General features: G+C 48.6%; 7 protein-coding genes across 7 annotated transcripts; 5 read left to right on the top strand and 2 right to left on the bottom strand.

Moving 5' to 3' along the window:
* The first annotated feature begins 1,098 nt into the window (after positions 1 to 1,098).
* On the top strand, positions 1,099 to 3,030 carry DFJ58DRAFT_502209 (uncharacterized protein). The gene is made up of 9 exons (XM_041380713.1): positions 1,099 to 1,122; positions 1,177 to 1,323; positions 1,375 to 1,398; positions 1,454 to 2,348; positions 2,405 to 2,488; positions 2,539 to 2,568; positions 2,618 to 2,737; positions 2,789 to 2,943; positions 3,002 to 3,030. Exons 2-8 carry the CDS (start codon positions 1,310 to 1,312, stop codon positions 2,837 to 2,839), a joined length of 1,218 nt encoding a protein of 405 aa, XP_041241311.1. The 5' UTR covers positions 1,099 to 1,122; positions 1,177 to 1,309; the 3' UTR covers positions 2,840 to 2,943; positions 3,002 to 3,030.
* Positions 3,031 to 4,285: 1,255 nt separating this feature from the next.
* Positions 4,286 to 4,788, bottom strand: DFJ58DRAFT_502094 (uncharacterized protein). The gene has a single exon (XM_041380712.1). The coding sequence runs from the start codon at positions 4,631 to 4,633 to the stop codon at positions 4,343 to 4,345; it is 291 nt and encodes a 96-aa protein (XP_041241310.1). The 5' UTR covers positions 4,634 to 4,788; the 3' UTR covers positions 4,286 to 4,342.
* A 217-nt stretch (positions 4,789 to 5,005) lies between these two features.
* Positions 5,006 to 5,617, bottom strand: DFJ58DRAFT_907071 (galactose-binding domain-like protein; the record flags this gene model as incomplete). Its single annotated transcript, XM_041395040.1, has 3 exons — positions 5,521 to 5,617; positions 5,385 to 5,466; positions 5,006 to 5,329 (listed from the first exon to the last, which is right to left on the bottom strand). Exons 1-3 carry the CDS (start codon positions 5,568 to 5,570, stop codon positions 5,006 to 5,008), a joined length of 456 nt encoding a protein of 151 aa, XP_041241309.1. The 5' UTR covers positions 5,571 to 5,617.
* Positions 5,618 to 6,244: 627 nt separating this feature from the next.
* On the top strand, positions 6,245 to 6,793 carry DFJ58DRAFT_893266 (uncharacterized protein; the record flags this gene model as incomplete). The annotated part of the gene is made up of 1 exon (XM_041394798.1): positions 6,245 to 6,793. One exon carries the CDS (start codon positions 6,245 to 6,247, stop codon positions 6,791 to 6,793), a length of 549 nt encoding a protein of 182 aa, XP_041241308.1.
* A 1,365-nt stretch (positions 6,794 to 8,158) lies between these two features.
* DFJ58DRAFT_799865 (mitochondrial carrier) lies at positions 8,159 to 9,583 on the top strand. Its single transcript, XM_041390790.1, has 6 exons — positions 8,159 to 8,362; positions 8,429 to 8,584; positions 8,661 to 8,822; positions 8,846 to 8,847; positions 8,873 to 9,328; positions 9,374 to 9,583. Exons 1-6 carry the CDS (start codon positions 8,270 to 8,272, stop codon positions 9,471 to 9,473), a joined length of 969 nt encoding a protein of 322 aa, XP_041241307.1. The 5' UTR covers positions 8,159 to 8,269; the 3' UTR covers positions 9,474 to 9,583.
* Positions 9,584 to 9,665: 82 nt separating this feature from the next.
* DFJ58DRAFT_799863 (pyridoxal phosphate-dependent transferase) lies at positions 9,666 to 12,048 on the top strand. The gene is made up of 4 exons (XM_041390789.1): positions 9,666 to 9,927; positions 9,992 to 10,761; positions 10,810 to 11,166; positions 11,218 to 12,048. Exons 1-4 carry the CDS (start codon positions 9,742 to 9,744, stop codon positions 11,780 to 11,782), a joined length of 1,878 nt encoding a protein of 625 aa, XP_041241306.1. The 5' UTR covers positions 9,666 to 9,741; the 3' UTR covers positions 11,783 to 12,048.
* A 1,951-nt stretch (positions 12,049 to 13,999) lies between these two features.
* Positions 14,000 to 14,399, top strand: DFJ58DRAFT_799860 (uncharacterized protein; the record flags this gene model as incomplete). Its single annotated transcript, XM_041390788.1, has 1 exon — positions 14,000 to 14,399. Exon 1 carries the CDS (start codon positions 14,178 to 14,180, stop codon positions 14,394 to 14,396), a length of 219 nt encoding a protein of 72 aa, XP_041241305.1. The 5' UTR covers positions 14,000 to 14,177.
* Positions 14,400 to 18,093: the final 3,694 nt, after the last annotated feature.

Below are 18,093 nucleotides of genomic sequence, written 5' to 3'. Positions count from 1 at the left end.
ACTCTGCCCCAACTCCAGCCCCCTACTCCCACTTTCACACTTGCAACGCTTCTCTTTAACTGACGCATGTACCACACAGTGTATGTCGTCCTCCCCACTAGCACACTCTCATATGCGATTCAGAAACTGCTTGCGAGTGCGTCACTTCTTCTCCGACTCACAGAATGGGATAGACTGACGACTTGATCAGCCAATTCGCACCGACTATTCGTAACTGACTCTGATTTCGAGTCTAGCCCATCTCCAGGCTCGCCCATGGGCGGCGGACTGTGCGGAATTGTTAGCGTTGTCGACAGTGCGTATTTCATTCATCGAATATCTTGCTCGTCTACAATGCCTAATCTCTACGATGTAGTTCTTTCTCTTTTCGCGCTCATCGCCAACGTCCCAGATGTTAATCCCACACAACGCATGCGGCACCGACGTGCCTCATCTACATCCTCGCACTCCTCGTCTCTGAGCATTGTGCGGGACTTGTCACGCTCTGGCTCACTCGCGCAAACACGGGATCTGTCGCAATCCAGCAGAGATTTCGCACGCTCAAGATCCAGTAGCAGGACGAGCATGCGTCTTGGCCAAAGCCCGCGAATGATCCCAACTGCAGATGTCAGCAGTCCGCGCCTTGCGTCAAGTTTGGGGCTATGAGATGTCAGGGATAGTCCACGGATGGTGCCGACACTTGGTGCTGGTGACAGAAATTCGTTGGTTGGCTTAGATTTTGGGGAGCTCATGGGACAGAGTGGCGAATAGAAGCGTGATGTACCGTTTTGTTTTGTTTTGTTTTTCGTGCGTTGTTCGATGATTTCCGGCAATAACTTAGGGTTCGCTTGCCGTGCCTTTTGTACACACAGATAATGGTTGACAGGGATGTATGTGGGTTTGTACAGTAATTTCAAGCACCGATATTGACTCGTGAACTACACCACAAGGCTGAGAATTGCCTGTAAATAGTACTACTGAAGCTAATCATCAAAACTGTGCATGATTAACTGGGCACATGGTCTTGACGCAAGGTTAATATCAACACCGCGACTCCGACCGAATCTACCGTTCTTAGTCTACTAAGCGCCTTCAACTTGATAGACCCACGCATTGTCAGCGTGTTGTTGTGTGCAATTTCCTGTAAGCCTAGTGGATGTTTGTTATTCCTCATAACTCACCAGGGAAGTCCTTTAGGTTTCTCAGCGCCCCGACCAGGTTTGCCAGTTAGGAGAGGTTCGTCTACGTTCATTCTTCAGCAAGAATTTAATAATCTCCATTGCGATATCGTCAGTCAACAAAAACTCACCAAGCTTAACAATTCTTCCGGATGACGCGAAACAAGTAAGTTACCATGCATATACTAGTGTTGTCACTGACCCTGATGGTGCGCAGTCCCCCGCCTTACAACAGTACGAGGTGTGTGAGGCTGGATAATCGGTTGATGCTTGATGAATGATGGAAAGCCTTGCAGCTCGTCAGAGAGAGAGCCTCTGATGCCTAGCGAGCCTTCTCATCTTCATCAATCCTTCAAGAGTTACATTCGGACAGCATTAATTGCTATCATAGCTGCTTCAATTGCGTTCATCATCTTTGCATCAGTGTTCAGCGACACTTGTAATAATTCCTTAGATCCGGATGTTCGAGATCGCATTCGCAAGGACTGGGACATCGAACTTCGCCAGCACCAGGAAGAAGTTCTCAAGCGCATTGACACCCAAAAACGCTGGCTTCAGGAAGATAATGACAGGACTAGTCTCCGCGAACAATGGGGAACGGAAGTGGAAAAGCACAATCGTGATGTGGAGGAGAGGCTCAGGCGCGATGAAGAACACAAAACTCATATTCGCGAAAAATGGGAAAGAGAAGTGGAAGAGTACAATCGTGATGTGGAAGAGAGACTAAGGCGCGATGAAGAACACAAAATTCGTATCCGCGAACAATGGGAAAGAGAAGTAGAAGAGCACGATGAGGAAGTGAAGGAGGGACGGAGGCGTGACGAAGAAGAAAGAATTCGTATCCGCGAACAATGGGAAAGAGAAGCGCAAGAACACGACAAGGAAATGGAGGAGTCACAGAGGCGCGAAGAGCAAGAAAGAATTCTTCTCCGTGAAAAATGGAGGAGGGAGGTGGAAGGGCACGAACGTGAAGTGGAGAAGAGACGGAAGCACGAAGAAGAAGAACGCTTGAGATTGAATATGTTTTGGACCGACCCGACTTCCCACACGTGCACGACATATGCCACTCGAGAGTACACTGCCCGACTGGTGAACGTTCCATCATACTATGATCGCCGTGTGGAGGCTTGCATGGCCACACCGATAAAGATCCACGGAATTGAATACACACCTAAGTGGTGCGAGGATCATGTGGGTGTTCCTACATTTATTGATAGCAGTACGAGCAGCTGATATTCCGTGTCCAGGGTCCAAACAATGTAATAGGACATTGGGAAGTCGACCAGCATGAGCCGGATTGCGCATCGTACTGGATCTGGTACAAAGATTTTGTTCGTCGATCCTTCTCGTCAGCATATTTGCAACTCATTGATTGTCGCAGGGCTGTATTTCTCCCGGATCCGGTCAGCGAGTGAGTTTCTCAGACATACAATATAGTGAGCGAAGCTAACGGTATGTAGCGTATTGAACATTACCTCGAGAACATCCCATCTGGAGGTGATTGGAAGGAGTTTTGTGCTACCACTCCTATAAGCTTCCGTGGGATGCACTTCACGGGGGCAGAGTTCTGCTTCAAAAATGTTTGCTGCTCAGTCACATCAATTTGGCATGATTTGTTGATTATTTTTCAGAACGGTGCCACATGGGGCCACTGGGTTTTTGATGACGAGAGCTGCAATTAGTCAAGTCACAATGACGCTTCGATGTTGGATGAGGGTGACATTGCCTTGGAATTTTGATGCGCTATTTTTGCTGTGCCATTGGATGTACTTGTACTTGTATCATTGTATGTTTCTTTCGGGTCACTAGTATTCGCAGTTTTGAGTATTCACAGGAGCGTGAAGGACAAGCGCAGGGTGTCCCAATGGCAACTACGAACTTCGGGGCGCGCAACGCCACGGGAAAGGCTTCGTGGACTGGCTGTACAGTTTAGCAAGTCAGGGACCAGCATGTGCCACTGCCTCGTAAACTCTTGTAGATCGGCAGGGCATATCAGAATCCTCAACTAGTTCTCAGCGGCAGACACTCCGGAGACATTGAAGGTGCGGGCCGGGCCAGCCAACAACTGGAACTTGGCAATATACCAAATGTTGACCACCAAATCAACACAAGGGGACATGATGCATTTGGTATCTAGCTGCCGGACCGAGGCACGAAGGTACGAGAAAGAATATGCTAATCGAATAAATTTCATCGCGAGGTCAAGAGGCGGTTCATATAAATTTAAAGGACCTACTTTCTGGTGTCCTGCAGACCGTGAACAACACTAGGCCGGGCCACACAGAATATCGCAGTCGGTTCGTGACCATCATCTTCTCCTTTCCTTTCACCTCAGTTATTGTCTGCCTCCAGGGACGCAGGAAACTTGATGTCTAAGCCTGCACTCTACTTTGTGGAAGTTGGATATGTCATCGGCTTTTATTCTTTATTATAGTTTTACCTCACCTACTCCCTCGTTCCTTAAATCTTCTGGCCAACCCATGAGTAGACACGGAATGTGTGTATTTCACCATAATGATGATAATAACATGAACGGCAATAGTAATAGCAAGAATCAACGAGGTAGTGCGCTATGCCATAGAGCATAAAAAAATGTGTGACGCCATTCGTGGATAGGGACAGCAAAGAGCACAACATAGAAAGGATAGTGGATAAAGAAGTGCAACATGGAATGAACTCTACATCTCATGGTCGACGAGGAAGAGGAGAGAAATGCTAATTCAGAGGGGGATCGTTGGTATAGAGCGCTCCCGTAAGAATTGTTTAGTCAAAGACATATCAAAAGGGTCCTAATTGGAAAGTTGCTTTGAGAACCTGCAACCAATCGCTTTTGATGCCCGTACACGCGGTTGTGAAGACTAACAAGACAATTTCAAATGTATGGAAAACCTGTTTGGCCCGGAAGGACGAGTGATACGGTGAGGGATAGACGGGTGAAAAATCCCTTATCCATGACATCGACTCCAGTAAGCATCGAAGAACTTCTTCATCGTTGGACAGTCATCTCGGGTATTGATTTGCACCACTGCGGCTTGCGAACACAGCGCAGAAGCGACAGTGACATGTCCTGACGCGGCCTGAGTCTAGAAGTCTGGATCGGATGGGGCGACAGTCTACACTGGAAATAGCTGGTCACAAAACTGCGTTATTAGTGGGCAGACAGTACTATTTGAAGACGGCCGCCCTCACACGCAAGCGTTTATGGTATCCACAATGTACATCAAGCGCAGTGGTATTCTGCAGCAAAACGTCAACCAGGTAATTCCGCTCGCAATCATTCGCGATTCACCGTAGAGGTTGAATAAGGGAGCGGACAGGAAAGGATAATAGAGGAACACCACCACGTCAAAACAGAAGATACAAGCCAACGGAAGACACAAAATGTGTGCGGTCCGAATGCTTATGCTGATATTCCAACCAAGAGTAAGTATCAGGTCATTGCATACGACCGTCCAGTTTTTCTCCTGCGCCTTCATTTGCAGCTTGCGGTGCGCGGTTGTATCAAAAATAATTTTTGATGTAGTAGGGCCGCAGGCTTAGACTCGCACTTGCCCATGGTTTCGGGTATCGTGACAGTAGTCGGTGAATGAATATTAGGTGGTCATCATATGATCATCATGGATGGTGCAAAAGGTGCATGTGTACAGGGAAGAAAACTAATTTGAGTTTGTTGACTACCGTAACAGGTACATAATACATCCGATGGGGCTCTTGTTCACCTTGTATGTATTGCATTTTTATCAGAGCGTTTTGAGCGCAAATTTCTTCAAATTCTTGGCGCACACAGAACTACTCAAGGATTAGCTCTAGTGAGCTTGTAAATAAGGTCAAACCAGCTCTTCGTCATTTCAAAGCGGTGCCAGGAGACCTTCAATCTTCAACTCATAGATTGTGATTCTACCGTAAAAATCAGAACTCTCCTCGAAGACGAGTTTCATGCTCTGAACTCCCTCCCCTGGCAATCCGTCCCTATGGGTAATCAAGTCAAAAATTTGACGTCTGTTGACATCCTCGGGGTGAATATATGTCCATGTCTGCCATTCAGGCCTATCTGACGACTCGGAGACCTCAACTCTACATTTGGTTCCGACAAATCCGCCCTGGAAAATGATGGTGATACGCTTGGGTGTTGCTGGCTTTTCGAACGTTAGATGGATATATTGCCCAGGACCCTGCCCATATCCGAGGTCAATGTTGTCTCCGAACAAGGTATATATATTGTTGTACCTGTCGCGATGTCCAGCACGTTTCCGGGTTATTGTCCGTCAAGTGTTTCTTCCCCGTGGATTTTTCCAGCGTGGAACTGACTCTGGTAGCCAAAGTTGTGAGGACTGAATTGTTGCTCTGCGAAATAATCACTGACTTGACATCCTGTGGATTAGTTGATATCAACGATACATAACTGTTATCCATCGTTGCTCTTTCAATTGTAAGTTATAACAGTGGTGGGCCATTGGAAGACGGCAGAACTGGCAGTTTTTCTCACGCACAAAATCTCCAAAGCTTCGCCTTACCTTTCATGGCTGCAACATCGATATCAATGACAATGATACCCGCTTGGCTTGCCAGGGCATTAGCAAATAACTCTTGGTTTATGTCTGAAACTGTTTGTTTCTCATTGTATGAACGAGGATATGCTCGCAATCACATGCAGACTCGATCTCTCGTGGCGGAACCACATTCTACGTCGCTTCTTGCACACGGGCAGCAAGATCGATCCAGTCGCAAACTACTCCATCACGATAGCCAGACGATATAGTTACTAATCAGTACTCTAACATTGAACCATATGATCGGACGCGCATTGCGGTGGGCAATCTGAAAGGCAATTACTGCCGCAGCGTCGGAGCCGAGGGGTAGCAAGGGAGTCATTTTAATGCAAGCTGGATGAGGGAGCTGTATGGCAGGAAGTTATGGATTGCTACCCATGCACCCCTTCCGCGCACGGCACATGTGTTCCTCAGTGCCATAGCGCAACCAATTCCGACTCCTCCAACATCTATCAATTCTCCCCATATGCATTCTCCTAGTCGTGTGCGGACCATCGTTCAGCTCGCAAAGTATGGAGAGCCGACGACAAAAAGCTCATGTCTATTTTCCCTCCACCCCTGGACAATCAATGCTATCGACCCAGATCCGACAAGTTGTCGGATCTGGGTTCAAGTGATGCACCTGTACTGGAGGTGACGCTACTAGAGAGCAAGCGAATGAACGAAGCCTGCTGTGTGCAGAGGGAGGTCTCCATCGTTCCTGTCACCTCGACAAATCTGCAGGATGCTGTGGTATTTACCCATCTGCCGTATGTTGCATGGCCGGATCATGGGGTCCTTGAGGATGAATATCGAGCTAGCCTTCTCGCTTTCGTTCATTTTCTGGATCGCGCTAGCAAGGATACATCTTCACTCCCGTCATCTCCGGAGCCAGACTCAGATCCTCCTATCGTGGTCAATTGCACCACTGACATTGGGCAGACCGGATCGTTCATCGCGAAGTTGTCACTATCACACGAATACCATCTTTCGAGCGGTAACCCGCCCTTGAATACTTTGGCACCTCTCTTCGTCCTCTTTGCCTGTCCTTCCTCTGGGTACTCTACTAAAGGAGCTTCAGGAAGACCTGGTAGCACAATAGATTGACAGCGTGCGAGAGCAAAGACCTGGGATGGTCCAGAGTGATGAACAAATTCATCTCATTTACGACATCCTAAATCAAGCCTTTGAAGGGATAATGATGGTTATGAAACTGGTATACAACTCAAAGAAGCTGGACGACACAAGTATAGCAGTACGTTAAACCTGTCGCTCCCTCGCCCTCAATCTGTGCACCCATAAATCAACCGTCACTGTGAAGAATGCTCGATGAATCCTGTCATAAAAGTTTCCTGCGTCGGACGCGAATCAAAGTCGGGCACCTGATCCAAACGCAAAGTCAGCCCATGAACGACGGCAGTTCCCTCATAGCTGTTGACATTTCGAGTGATCGCTTCTGGGTAATTTTGCTCCGCAAATTCGATAAGCCAATTAGGAGAGACTACACATCCGTTGTATTGGACACAAGGAACACGCACTGGTTTGAACAGTGCTGTGGGAACGCAATCTGATTGGACAGGATAAGGGAACAAATCTACCTTGATGGCGTCGGATGACCACGATAGAGAAGACTCATTAATTGTGTGATAGTAAGGACAACCATTAGTCACTCGGCGAGTGCCTCCAACTGAGCGTTATTGAAGGCGCAGAACAGACAAGATTAAAATCTATGTTATGCATGTCGTTAGAATTGCACAGCCACGTATCAATACAAAATGCGAGTGAGCTTGTCACAACAGTGGGATATCACATACTAGTAGATTCTTCATGTGCGATAGCGTATGTCCACCAGAACGTGAATATCAGTGGGCATCAATCGGTCCTCGATGAGGACTATCCTTCCTCTGTCCCGGTGGCAGTCGAACAGGAACTGCGCGACGCCAACACTTGGCATGGGCGCCCTCTATCTTGTCACTGTTGCGTGTCAGTGCATGAATACACGGTGGAAAAAAAAATAGACAACTTACTAAGATGAGCTTCAGCAGACGAAGCCTGCTACTTCAACTTGTAGTGAAACGATTACCCGTAAAACGCAGTATCAGATTCTTTGTAAGTATGTTGGCTTGCTGCAATGCAAGAACAGAAATATCCAGCGGGAATAAACCGTGCCAGTGATTCGTTTGGTGTTTGTCATAATGTTAATCACCTGCAAGGCCTGGGAAGCAAATATTAAGCATGATGCATTGATGCATGACCGGTGACCTTGCAATGTACCAAGATAACAAGATAGAAGACATTTGTCATTTGTGCATGAGTCCGGGCCCTATTTCAATTTGATAGATAGAGATCAGCAATATTAATGTTGTGATTTCTAGTAATGACCGGTGACCGATGAATCGATGACCCCCAGGAGGGCCTTAAAACTTCGTGATGGGGGCCACCGGATAGTGGTTTACATAACCGGACCCCGCACTATACTTAAGTCTGTTTACAGCACGTGTGCAGCTCTTTCTTCATACGCTGACTGCATAGTACCCTCGAACTCCGTCTTTCTCTGCTTTCATCACCCCATTCGTTATCGACATGGAGGCAGCATCTGACCCATTATCTTGGGATAGCATACCCTCAATACCCCCGTCTGCGATGCGAGCAGTAAAAGATATTACGTTCGGGAGTGTGCGTTTCCAAGGCTGATTTAATTTTATCGAGCTGCATGAATGACAATCAGTTCCTGTGACACAGATCGCAGGCATGGTCTCCAAAGTCTTTGAGCACCCATTTGACTTGACGAAAGTGCGATTACAATCTCAAGTTCTCGATACCACCGCTAGATTCAATGGACCAATAGACTGTCTCGTCAAAACATGGAAAAATGAAGGCGTCAGAGGTCTTTACCGCGTATGTGATCTCTTCTCAGTAAAACTTCTTGTTGGTGTGAGCTCATACTGGTTGTAGGGCCTTCCGGCGCCAATAGTGGCTGCCATGCTGGAGAAACGCTTCGTTGTTCATGTCATATAGTGAACTTCAAGACGTGATACGGCGGATCAATTCTCAGCCCTTGTCATACGAACTTTCGTTACCTCAACTTGCATTGGCTGGTGCAGGCGCAGGCGCCATCACTAGTTTTTTACTGCAAGTCACTTACGCCTGCTATACAAGTTGTAATTAATGCTTATTTTCGACTAGCACACCTGTGGAGCTTGTAAAATGTAAAATGCAAGTACAGATGATTGCTCCCAAGCCGCTTTCAGTCTCGATACCTGAATCCACCGCAGCAGCAACCCTAGACTCAACCCTCGGACCTGTTTCTCGACCCCTTCCCGGTCCTATAGCCGTTCTCATGTCCGTCATCCGCACAGAGGGCCTCCGCGGCCTTTGGCTCGGCCAAACTGGCACCCTTATCCGTGAATGCGGTGGCGGGGCTTCATGGTTCGCCACGAAAGAGTTCGTCGGAACAACCCTAATAAAGCGGCGCGGGTCCGAGCTTACACGGAAAGACATCGTCCCATGGGAATCTGCGTTGTCTGGTGCATGCGCAGGCGGTGTATTCAACTTTTCTATGTTCCCCGCCGACAGCATCAAGAGTACGATGCAAACTGAGGAAGACTTGCGTCCTCGAGGCAGTAATGCCCCCAAGCCAACGTTCTTGGCACCGCGAAAGCAATGTACAGGGCGCAGGGTGTGAAGGGGCTTTATGCTGGGTGTGGTATTACCTGTTGCTCGATCAATACCCAGCAGCGCCATTATATTCCTGATTTACGATGGCCTGAGTAGCCGTTTTGGGTAGTAGAATGGGCAAAAATAAATTGCGACTTGAATTCGCACCGAGTGATGCATACTACTTATATAGATGCCGGGATTGCTAATCCGGCCCATAAATACTCTTATTTGGCGATTTTCTGGCTCCGTATCGGGTAAAACGACCGGAAATTGCATCGCGAGTCACATTCAAAATACGCGACAGAATAAAACTTTGTGATCTAGATTCTAGTCTTTGCTGGAAATGATACAATAAGCATCGCAACGTTTCTGAGATAGTCGCCACGATCAATATTATGACTACCCTGCATTCCGCCAGCTACCCACTTGGGTCTGCATTGCCACCCTTCACTCAGCATGCAATCTCTGTTTCGCTCCCTACTTGGGCGGACAATGTGGGATATGAGGAAGGAGAGAAGCGCGTTGCTGATGCGATGGTGTCCGGATACCCAAGGTTCTTTATCCATCTAAGCATCGAAAAGGTATGTGTTTGCTCCAAGTCACACCAAAAAGCAAAAAGTACATCCCTGACTCATTAATCGGAAGCTCGCACGGAAATGCGAACAGAAATTTGGGGCGCCCAACGAAAAATGTCTACTATGCCCATCCAAGAAGATCGCAGATCGATGTCGATCTTTCATGCTTGACCGAGCATCATTAGCAAGCACACCAACGCACGCGCGGCTCGTGCAGTATCACATTTATCCCGAAGACACTCCTTTACCATCTGCGCAACCCACGGTGGAGCTACACATCGTCCTATTCCCCGCAGATGCATGGCCTTTTGCAAAACAATTCTGGCAGCATACAGGTCTCGGTATCTCCTCTCGCCTCGCAGTCTACTGTATTTCCCTTCTCTCGGCTGAATCACCAAATTCTCCAGCACCCTCGCCAATGTCTACCCGTGCTCCATTCAAGGCGCTAAACAGACACTATAGCGTCAAGCGCCCCCAGCAATTGCCGTCCTTCGGATCGACTCCTCCACTCAGTCCGAATCCGCAAGACGTACTCAGTAAAGACCAAAGCACCTATCTTGAAGAGCGATACGGGAGAAACCTCCCACTTAGTGCGGGTTCTTATGCAAAGCGGGCTATGCGCAGACGAATTGCTGGTGTGCTCGTCAGAGACAACTGGGAAGATTGTCCCCAAGGTCCATGTGCAGGCGCAAACGATGTCGAAGTGGGGCCCAGCCAAAGAGGCGTGAAGGATGTGACTGAGGACGATGTATACTTGTTCTCAGCAGGCATGGCTGCAATTTGGAATGCACATCAATTGGTTCTAGGCACACGGCCACCAGCCAAGAGCGTGTGTTTTGGGTACATTTTTCCAGAGGTGCATTGAGATGCGTGCTGATAGTTTGTTAGATTTCCATACACTGATACCCTAAAAATCCTTCAAAAATGGGGTCCTGGGTGTCATTTCCTCGGACACGGTCTCGACTGTGATATAGACACACTAGAGACAATTATAAAACAGGAACTTTCCGCGAACCCTTCCGCACTGCCTATTGCAGCGCTTTTTGCGGAGTTTCCGTCAAATCCTCTCCTTCGCTCGGCTAACCTCTCCCTCCTCCGTGCCCTTGCAGATAAATATGATTTTCTGCTCGTCATAGACGAGACCGTTGGAAACCTCGTCAACGTCGACGTGCTGCAACATGCAGACGTCGTTGTGAGCAGTTTGTCCAAGATCTTTAGCGGTGATGCAAACGCTATGGGCGGAAGGTAGTTGTCTTACCATCCTCGAAATCTTGATCTCATACTCACTACCCTCAGTTTAATTCTCAATCCTCAAGGTCGCCACTACGCCACGCTCAAAGCATATATGTCTGCTACCTATGAAGACACATACTTTGATGAAGACGCAGTCTTCATGGAGCGCAACTCCCGCAACTTTATACGGCGCATTCGCGTCATCGATGAAAACACGCTCGCCGTTTGCGAGTACTTACGATCGAGATCCATCTCAGGTGGAACAACTCTACCATCCCCCGCCATCAAAGAGGTCTTCTACCCCAAATACATCACGCCTGAAAACTACCTCTCATGCAAGCTCCCGGAAGGAGGCTACGGAGGGCTCTTTTCACTTACATTCACCTCGCTTGCTGCTTCGCAGGCTTTCTTCGACAACATGCCATTCCAGAAGGGCCCGAGTCTTGGAACGAATTTTACGCTCGCGTGTCCGTATACCATTCTGGCGCATTATTTGGAGCTTGGATGGGCAGCGGAGTACGGCGTAGAGGAGGGCCTGGTGAGGATTAGTGTTGGGATGGAGGAAAGGGAGGGTCTTCTGGAGGGTTTCAAATTCGCTCTTAGAGCTGCAGAAGCTGCCGCGATATGACGTGATGGCGTCTACTTGGAGTACTCCAACAGTACTTTACTTCGTTCAACCGTTCAACCCGGGACTCGCAGTGTAAAGGATCGTTCGACCTTTGGCGAGTTTACACCTCTTATGACCTGTCTATCTGGCGTCACTGCACTAAACAAACAGTTTAATGTACCGTATCTAATATATGTAAGGACGAAACGTTTGATCTTACGGAAGCAATTCGCGTCCCTCCATGTGCCATGCTCTACCTAATAACTCACATCTCAGTCTCTTGAAATAACTGAGATGTCTGTGCGCTACTGTTGGCGGCTTTATAGTGAGTAGCACACATAGTAACTAGAACATATGAAAGAGAACATAGAATATTGCAGGACGAGCCGCATCGCCCCTCTGTCACGGTCCCTTTTGGCTTGTGCTCGGACCTATCTCGGATCCTTCGGCCAACTCGCATCCCTCAGACTGGGACTCCAACATCCTAATTGCTCACTATCTGTGTGCGCTCCGCGTTGCTTCCAATGTCATATGGCAAATCTGACGGACTATCATGATGTGCCAATAATAAATGTCAGTTAGGACAACTCATCATGCGTCTCATCAAATTGTTATCGCTCACTATATATAAACAGTTGAAGTATAAGACATCATTACAATGCGATGTTGGAAATAGCGGACGTCGTTGCAATGTCTCGTACCTGTCATGCAATGCACCAAACTGGAGAAGGTGTGGTGCACAGGCATTTCAGACGCATAACAGCTCAATTTTCTAATGACGCATTTGAGTCTTTGGTATATAACAGCTCTTCGTCACTCCGAAGGCCTTATAATCGGTTGCGGCGGCTCGCGCGATGATCACTGCGGAGTCCGGACATGGTACTCCGTGCGTTGTTCGCTTATCTCCGTGTGCCTACTCCGATCTTCTTATGCTCTACCTTTTCCAATGTATGTCTTCTGAGCTTTAATTATAACCTTCTGTCAGTGCTTCGTGTCTTGGCAAGGTCCCTTCATCTATGCGCGATGCTCAAGGCACAGCTGAAGCGCTGAGAACCGCAGCTGGCCTGTGCCTATGCATTCATAATTCTGTCTCTCCTATTTACATTCAAAATCAGCACCGCATCACATCAGACATAACGCCACTGTGAGCATGACGCAGAGCATTAAAATAAAGTACTCACAGACGTATCAACGTTTCAACAGCAAAACTGCCCGTGCGCACACTAGTATACACAACAGCCCGTACTGTGATTGACGATTCTTGAACGACTGGGTTTTTTCTTTAATCTAGTGGCACCCAACAAACCAAATTCCATGGACTGCCCGTTGACGTCGGACGCGCCTAAGTGATTCAGCGTCTCCTACATTGCCCTTGAATGCCTTCGCTGTCAATTTCCGAGCTGTGGGCACCCGCCTCGCAATGGCCTAGCCTCCTTCTAGTGATCTAAGCGCACAATGTCATCTTCGGTCATTGTCATCACCCGACTCTTCATCAAGGTGCTGCAGAAGACTCTTGGAAACCTATTTGTGGAGTTTCGGTTACAAAGACCCTTCCGAACCTATAAAGTAGATCGCAGCACGTATTTTGATTATACACCACAGCCCTCATGTGTATCTGTAAAAAACCCTGCCGACGACTACCAAAGAACAAACCAGTGATATCAGTCGGCATGACGCCACTGGTTGAACTGTAGGTGCCTTCAATCCGCATCACTCACCTATGTGATCTTGACATGTTCTCTGCGCCGCTCAGCACCGAACCTAAGGGCCCCAGCTCCAACGGCTTCATTCACAAAGACCCGAGCCCCAGCGGCCCCAACAGCTTCGTCCCCAGCGGCCCCAACCCCTGCCCCCCCATCTCCTGTCCCTGCCCCTGCCCGTATCCCTGCCCCTGCCCCAACCCCTGCCACTGCCTCAGCCTCAGCCCCAACAGCCCCATCCCGTGCCCCTGCCCCTGCCCCTACCCCTGCTTCTGCCCCATCCCCTGCCCCTGCCTCAGCCCTATCCCCATCCCCAGCTCCATCCACCGCCCTTGCCCCACCCCCAGCCACTGCCCCACCCCCAGCCTCAGTCCCGGCCCCTGCCCCGACCCCGGCCCCAGTCCCTGCCATGGCCCCGGTCCCAGTCCCTGCCCCGGCCCCCTGCCCCCAGCCTCTGCCCCCTCCTTCGAGTTGGATCAGGCATGCGCTACGATATCCGCAAGCCCCCGCAGGAAGGGATCGCGCCACCTACACGGCGACAAATCAGCCGCATTCCAGCATTAAATATACCCACATTCAAGATTCTCATCATTTCGAAGGAATTCCCTTGGTCAATCAACATCCATGCGCCTGTTGGGTCTGTAGTCACATGCGGCACGATCTTTGAGGAATTGCATAAACAGCTACAAAGGCACATCGAAGGTGCGGAATGGGCAATGGTGGCTGTTGATAGGACACGGAAGGAAGCAGTCGAGAAAGCTGCAAAGTTAAGGCAAGAGAAGGACAAGATCAATCGACTGAAGAGAATTGATTGGCTGGGGGATAAGTCAATGTTTGAGGGGCTGGCAAAGGACAAGGAATTTGAGAAAATGATACATTTACCCGGAAGTGTGAGGGTCGCGGAGACATGGGTAGCGAGATTTGGAAAATGGTGATGGTGACATATGTGATGTATCATTGATATCGTTGCATGTAGTTTCATGATATTTCTTCTTAACCCCGTGTAACGATAGAAGTGGTAACATTGATCATGATTGCCTTCAAGTTGCGAGTTACCCGCTCCGACTTAACTCCTGCGACGTTTTTCAAATAACTTCATTGATAGCTAGATGACTCGGATATGCATGAAAGAGACCAACACAAAACAGAGGGCATCGTGATTCATGAACCGGTCGCCATGATATTTGGGAAGCCTGCGCGCCTATCACTCAGGCCTCTGCGGGCTCAATTAATCTCTAGCAGGCTAGAAAAAGAGGGCGATTGAAACAAAGTATAAGCGTTTGGGTCGCCGTTGTATTAATGATGACATTGTGCAGTCAAATCATATCAAGGCAAGAGGGTCCAGGCATACATGGATCAACATAGAATGAGTCGCTGATAATATTATTATCAGCGAGTCCTAGTGATGTTCCGGCCCGGCTTGGGCTCAAAGCCCCGGCTTAGGCTTACCAGATTCTAAGCCTAGGCCGTGAGCCCAAAGCCGGTGCACACATACGCATTTTCCCCGTCAGACCGCTGATAGTCCACTCGTCGGAGCCGGGAGGGGCGTCTATCATATCAGAGGACTGGTGAGCCGCAGATATCGTCATATATGCCGATATATGATCATATATAGGAAAAAAAGTCATGTATGACGTCGGAAAACCACCGCAATCAACGTAAAGCACCCTGGGTAGACTCACGAATTCTCTGATGGCCATCGCCATGGCAGTTGAATTTGCATTCCCGACGAATAGCTCGTTGATGACGTTCACAGAATACCAACATTAATAAGCTGTAGCGTATTGGCGGCGAGTACTATGAGGGCCAAAGTAGGCTAGATAGATAGTGAACTGGATGTTAGCTCAAGGTACATGCACTACAGTTCTTCCCGGGACAGGTCAGGTTGGACTCACATCAACACTCATCACCAAAGACATTGAGAAGTACGCAACGGGAGCCAATACAAGGGCATGGGTGACGAGAGGACTGTGAATGGGATTCTGGAAACTAGCAACATGGACACTAATCCAATAAGAGGTATGGGGTGATAGAAGGAGCGAGAATCAAGAAGATTTTCAAACTCGAAAGATTTGGGGGTAACAACGGCGAGCGCTGTGCTCGTGTGCACGACGTGACCAAAGTGTTTTAGAGTCGGGACACTAGCAAACAGCGGGATGACCGAATTTTCGTAGGCAACAAAAGTACTATGGTCACATGCACATGAGATGATAGTATCGTAGGCGGGTAGTCCGTGACCTGCGGGAAAAGGTTTGTTTCTGGTGTATCACTCACCGTGTTCAACTAACTGATGGATGCAAGCCAGGTAAGCATGTAAAGCGCGTTAGATAACGAATGTGCGTCTTACCTGAACGGTGCCAGGTTCTCTATGCCCTCATCGCTGACCATGGACACGAATGCGATGGGGTGTGGTACGATGCGTGAAATCAAAAGCTTGTAGACATCGCTGTCGATCGCAATCACGATTGCGGCTGGACAACAGGTCGAGGAGTACGTACGCCTTGTCTGTTTCTGCTGTAGAGGTACATGAATTACCGAAAACAATACACAGCATAGCAACTCACTATGATTTCTCTGACATATCTTGTGGTATGATGGACTAAGGAGCTGATACTGAGACGCCGAATGCAAACAGGAACTTCAAAGCGCACACATAGATAGATATTAGTTTGAGCTCAACTGTGGGAAAGTTGTCCATCATTATCTGGCGCAACAAGTACTACTGCCTTTTGGCCTAACGGTAACGTTGAGGGACGACAGTCCTGACTACTTTAAAGGACTTACACCGCGCTGCCTATTGCAGCGCTTTTCGCAGAGTTCCCGTCAAATCCTCTCCTTCGCTCGGCTAACATCTCTGTCCTCTGTGCACTTGCAAATAAATATGACTTCCTGCTCGTCATAGACGAGTCTATTGGAAACCTCGTCGACGTCGACGTATTGCAATATGCAGACATCATTGTGAGCAGCTCGTCCAAGATCTCTAGTGGTGGAGCAAACGCTATGGGCGGAAGGCAATACGTATCTTACCATCCTCGAAATCTTGAGCTCATACTCGCTACCCTCAGTTTAATTCTCAATCCTCAAGGTCGTCACTACGCCACGCTCAAAGCATACATGTCTGCTACCTGTGAAGACACATACTTTGATGAAGACACAGTCTTCATGGAGCGCAACTCCCGCAACTTTACACGGCGCATTCGTATCATCGACGAAAACACACTTGCCGTTTGCGGGTACTTATGATCGAGATCCATCTTAGGAGGAACATCCCTACCATCCCCTGCCATCAAAGAGGTCTTCTACCCCAAATACATCACGCTTGAATACTACCTCTCATGCAAGCTCCCGGAAGGAGGCTCTTTTCACTTACGTTCACCTCGCTTGCTGCTTCGCAGGCTTTCTTCGACAACATGCCATTCCAGAAGGGCCCGAGTCTTGGAACGAACTTTACGCTCGCGTGTCCGTATACCATTCTGGCGCATTATTTGGAGCTTGAATGGGCAGCGGCGTACGGCGTAGAGGAGGGCTTGGTGAGGAGTAGTGTTGGGATGGAGGGTTTCAAATTTGCTCTTAGAGCTGCAGAAGCTGTGGTGTGAGTGTGACGTGATGGCGTCTACTTGGAGTACTCCAACTTCGTTCAACCGTTCAACCCGGGAATCGGAGTGTAAATGATCGTTCGACCTTTGGCGAGTTCACACCTATTATGACCTGTCTATCCGGTGTCACTGCACTAAACAAACAGTTTAATGTACCGTATCTAAAGTGATCGCACGGGTGTGCTCCCTGAGCTCCACATGGCACACACTCCTGCGCTCATACTATTTGTGTGCTTGGCGGTGTCCTATTTGCGGGCGTTGTTCGCTTATCTCCGAAATCTTTTTGCAATTGTGCTCCACCTTTTCCAATGTATGTTTCTGAGTTCCCATACTATGACCTGTGTCCTGTCAGTATTTGGTGTCGCCTAGATCTCTTCATCTATTATATGTGCGCGATGCCCGAGGCACTAAAGACTGCACTGTGGCTATACATTCATAGTTCTGTCTCTCCTATTTACATTGAAAATTAGCACTGCGTCACGTCATCCAGCACCGGGCATAACACCGTGAGCATGACGTCTGCCAGAGCATTAGAACAAAGTACTCACAGACCATCGCGCGCGCGCATAGAATAACGCGGTGGACACAATAGCCCGTGCTATAATTGACGAAGTGGAAGATTCTCGAACGGCCAGGTTTCATCTTAATCCAGCGGCGCTCAACGAATCGAATGAGTCCACGGACTACCCGTTGACATCGGACGCGTCTAAGTGGTTCAGCGTCTCGCGTACATTGCCCCTGAGCGCCTTCACCGTCAATTTCGAATGTTTCAGCCATGGGCGGTGGCATCTACCGCCCTGTCACCCTCTTTTGTCTGCTTCCAATGACCTAAGTGATTACAGCGCACAAGGTCATCTCCGGCCATCGTCATCACGCGACGAGTCTTTATCAAGGTGCTGTAGATGGCCCACGGAAACCTAGACTTTGGAGAGTTTCGGTTACAGTTCTTTCCGACGGGCTGACGCCCTTACCGTGACGAACATATAAAGTATATCGCAGCATGTATTTTGATTATACACCTCAGGCCTCATGTGTG

The sequence above is a fragment of the Suillus subalutaceus genome, assembly GCF_016647625.1.
Source record: "Suillus subalutaceus strain FC151 chromosome Unknown DFJ58scaffold_92, whole genome shotgun sequence".
Lineage (NCBI taxonomy): Eukaryota > Fungi > Basidiomycota > Agaricomycetes > Boletales > Suillaceae > Suillus > Suillus subalutaceus.
This window is presented reverse-complemented; position numbering and strand designations above follow the sequence as displayed.

Bases quoted from the DNA above. Each gene is read 5' to 3' on its own strand.
- DFJ58DRAFT_502209 (XM_041380713.1), top strand. The intron at 1,399-1,453 runs GTGTGTGAGGCT...AAAGCCTTGCAG, and splicing joins CCGCCTTACAACAGTACGAG to CTCGTCAGAGAGAGAGCCTC. The intron at 2,489-2,538 runs GTTCGTCGATCC...TGATTGTCGCAG, and splicing joins GGATCTGGTACAAAGATTTT to GGCTGTATTTCTCCCGGATC.
- DFJ58DRAFT_502094 (XM_041380712.1), bottom strand. From the start codon at position 4,633: ATGAAGGCGCAGGAGAAAAACTGGACGGTCGTATGCAATGACCTGATA.
- DFJ58DRAFT_799865 (XM_041390790.1), top strand. From the start codon at position 8,270: ATGGAGGCAGCATCTGACCCATTATCTTGGGATAGCATACCCTCAATA. The intron at 8,585-8,660 runs GTATGTGATCTC...CGGCGCCAATAG, and splicing joins GCGTCAGAGGTCTTTACCGC to TGGCTGCCATGCTGGAGAAA. The intron at 9,329-9,373 runs GTTCTTGGCACC...CAGGGTGTGAAG, and splicing joins AGTAATGCCCCCAAGCCAAC to GGGCTTTATGCTGGGTGTGG.
- DFJ58DRAFT_799863 (XM_041390789.1), top strand. From the start codon at position 9,742: ATGACTACCCTGCATTCCGCCAGCTACCCACTTGGGTCTGCATTGCCA. The intron at 9,928-9,991 runs GTATGTGTTTGC...ATTAATCGGAAG, and splicing joins TCCATCTAAGCATCGAAAAG to CTCGCACGGAAATGCGAACA. The intron at 11,167-11,217 runs GTAGTTGTCTTA...CACTACCCTCAG, and splicing joins GCAAACGCTATGGGCGGAAG to TTTAATTCTCAATCCTCAAG.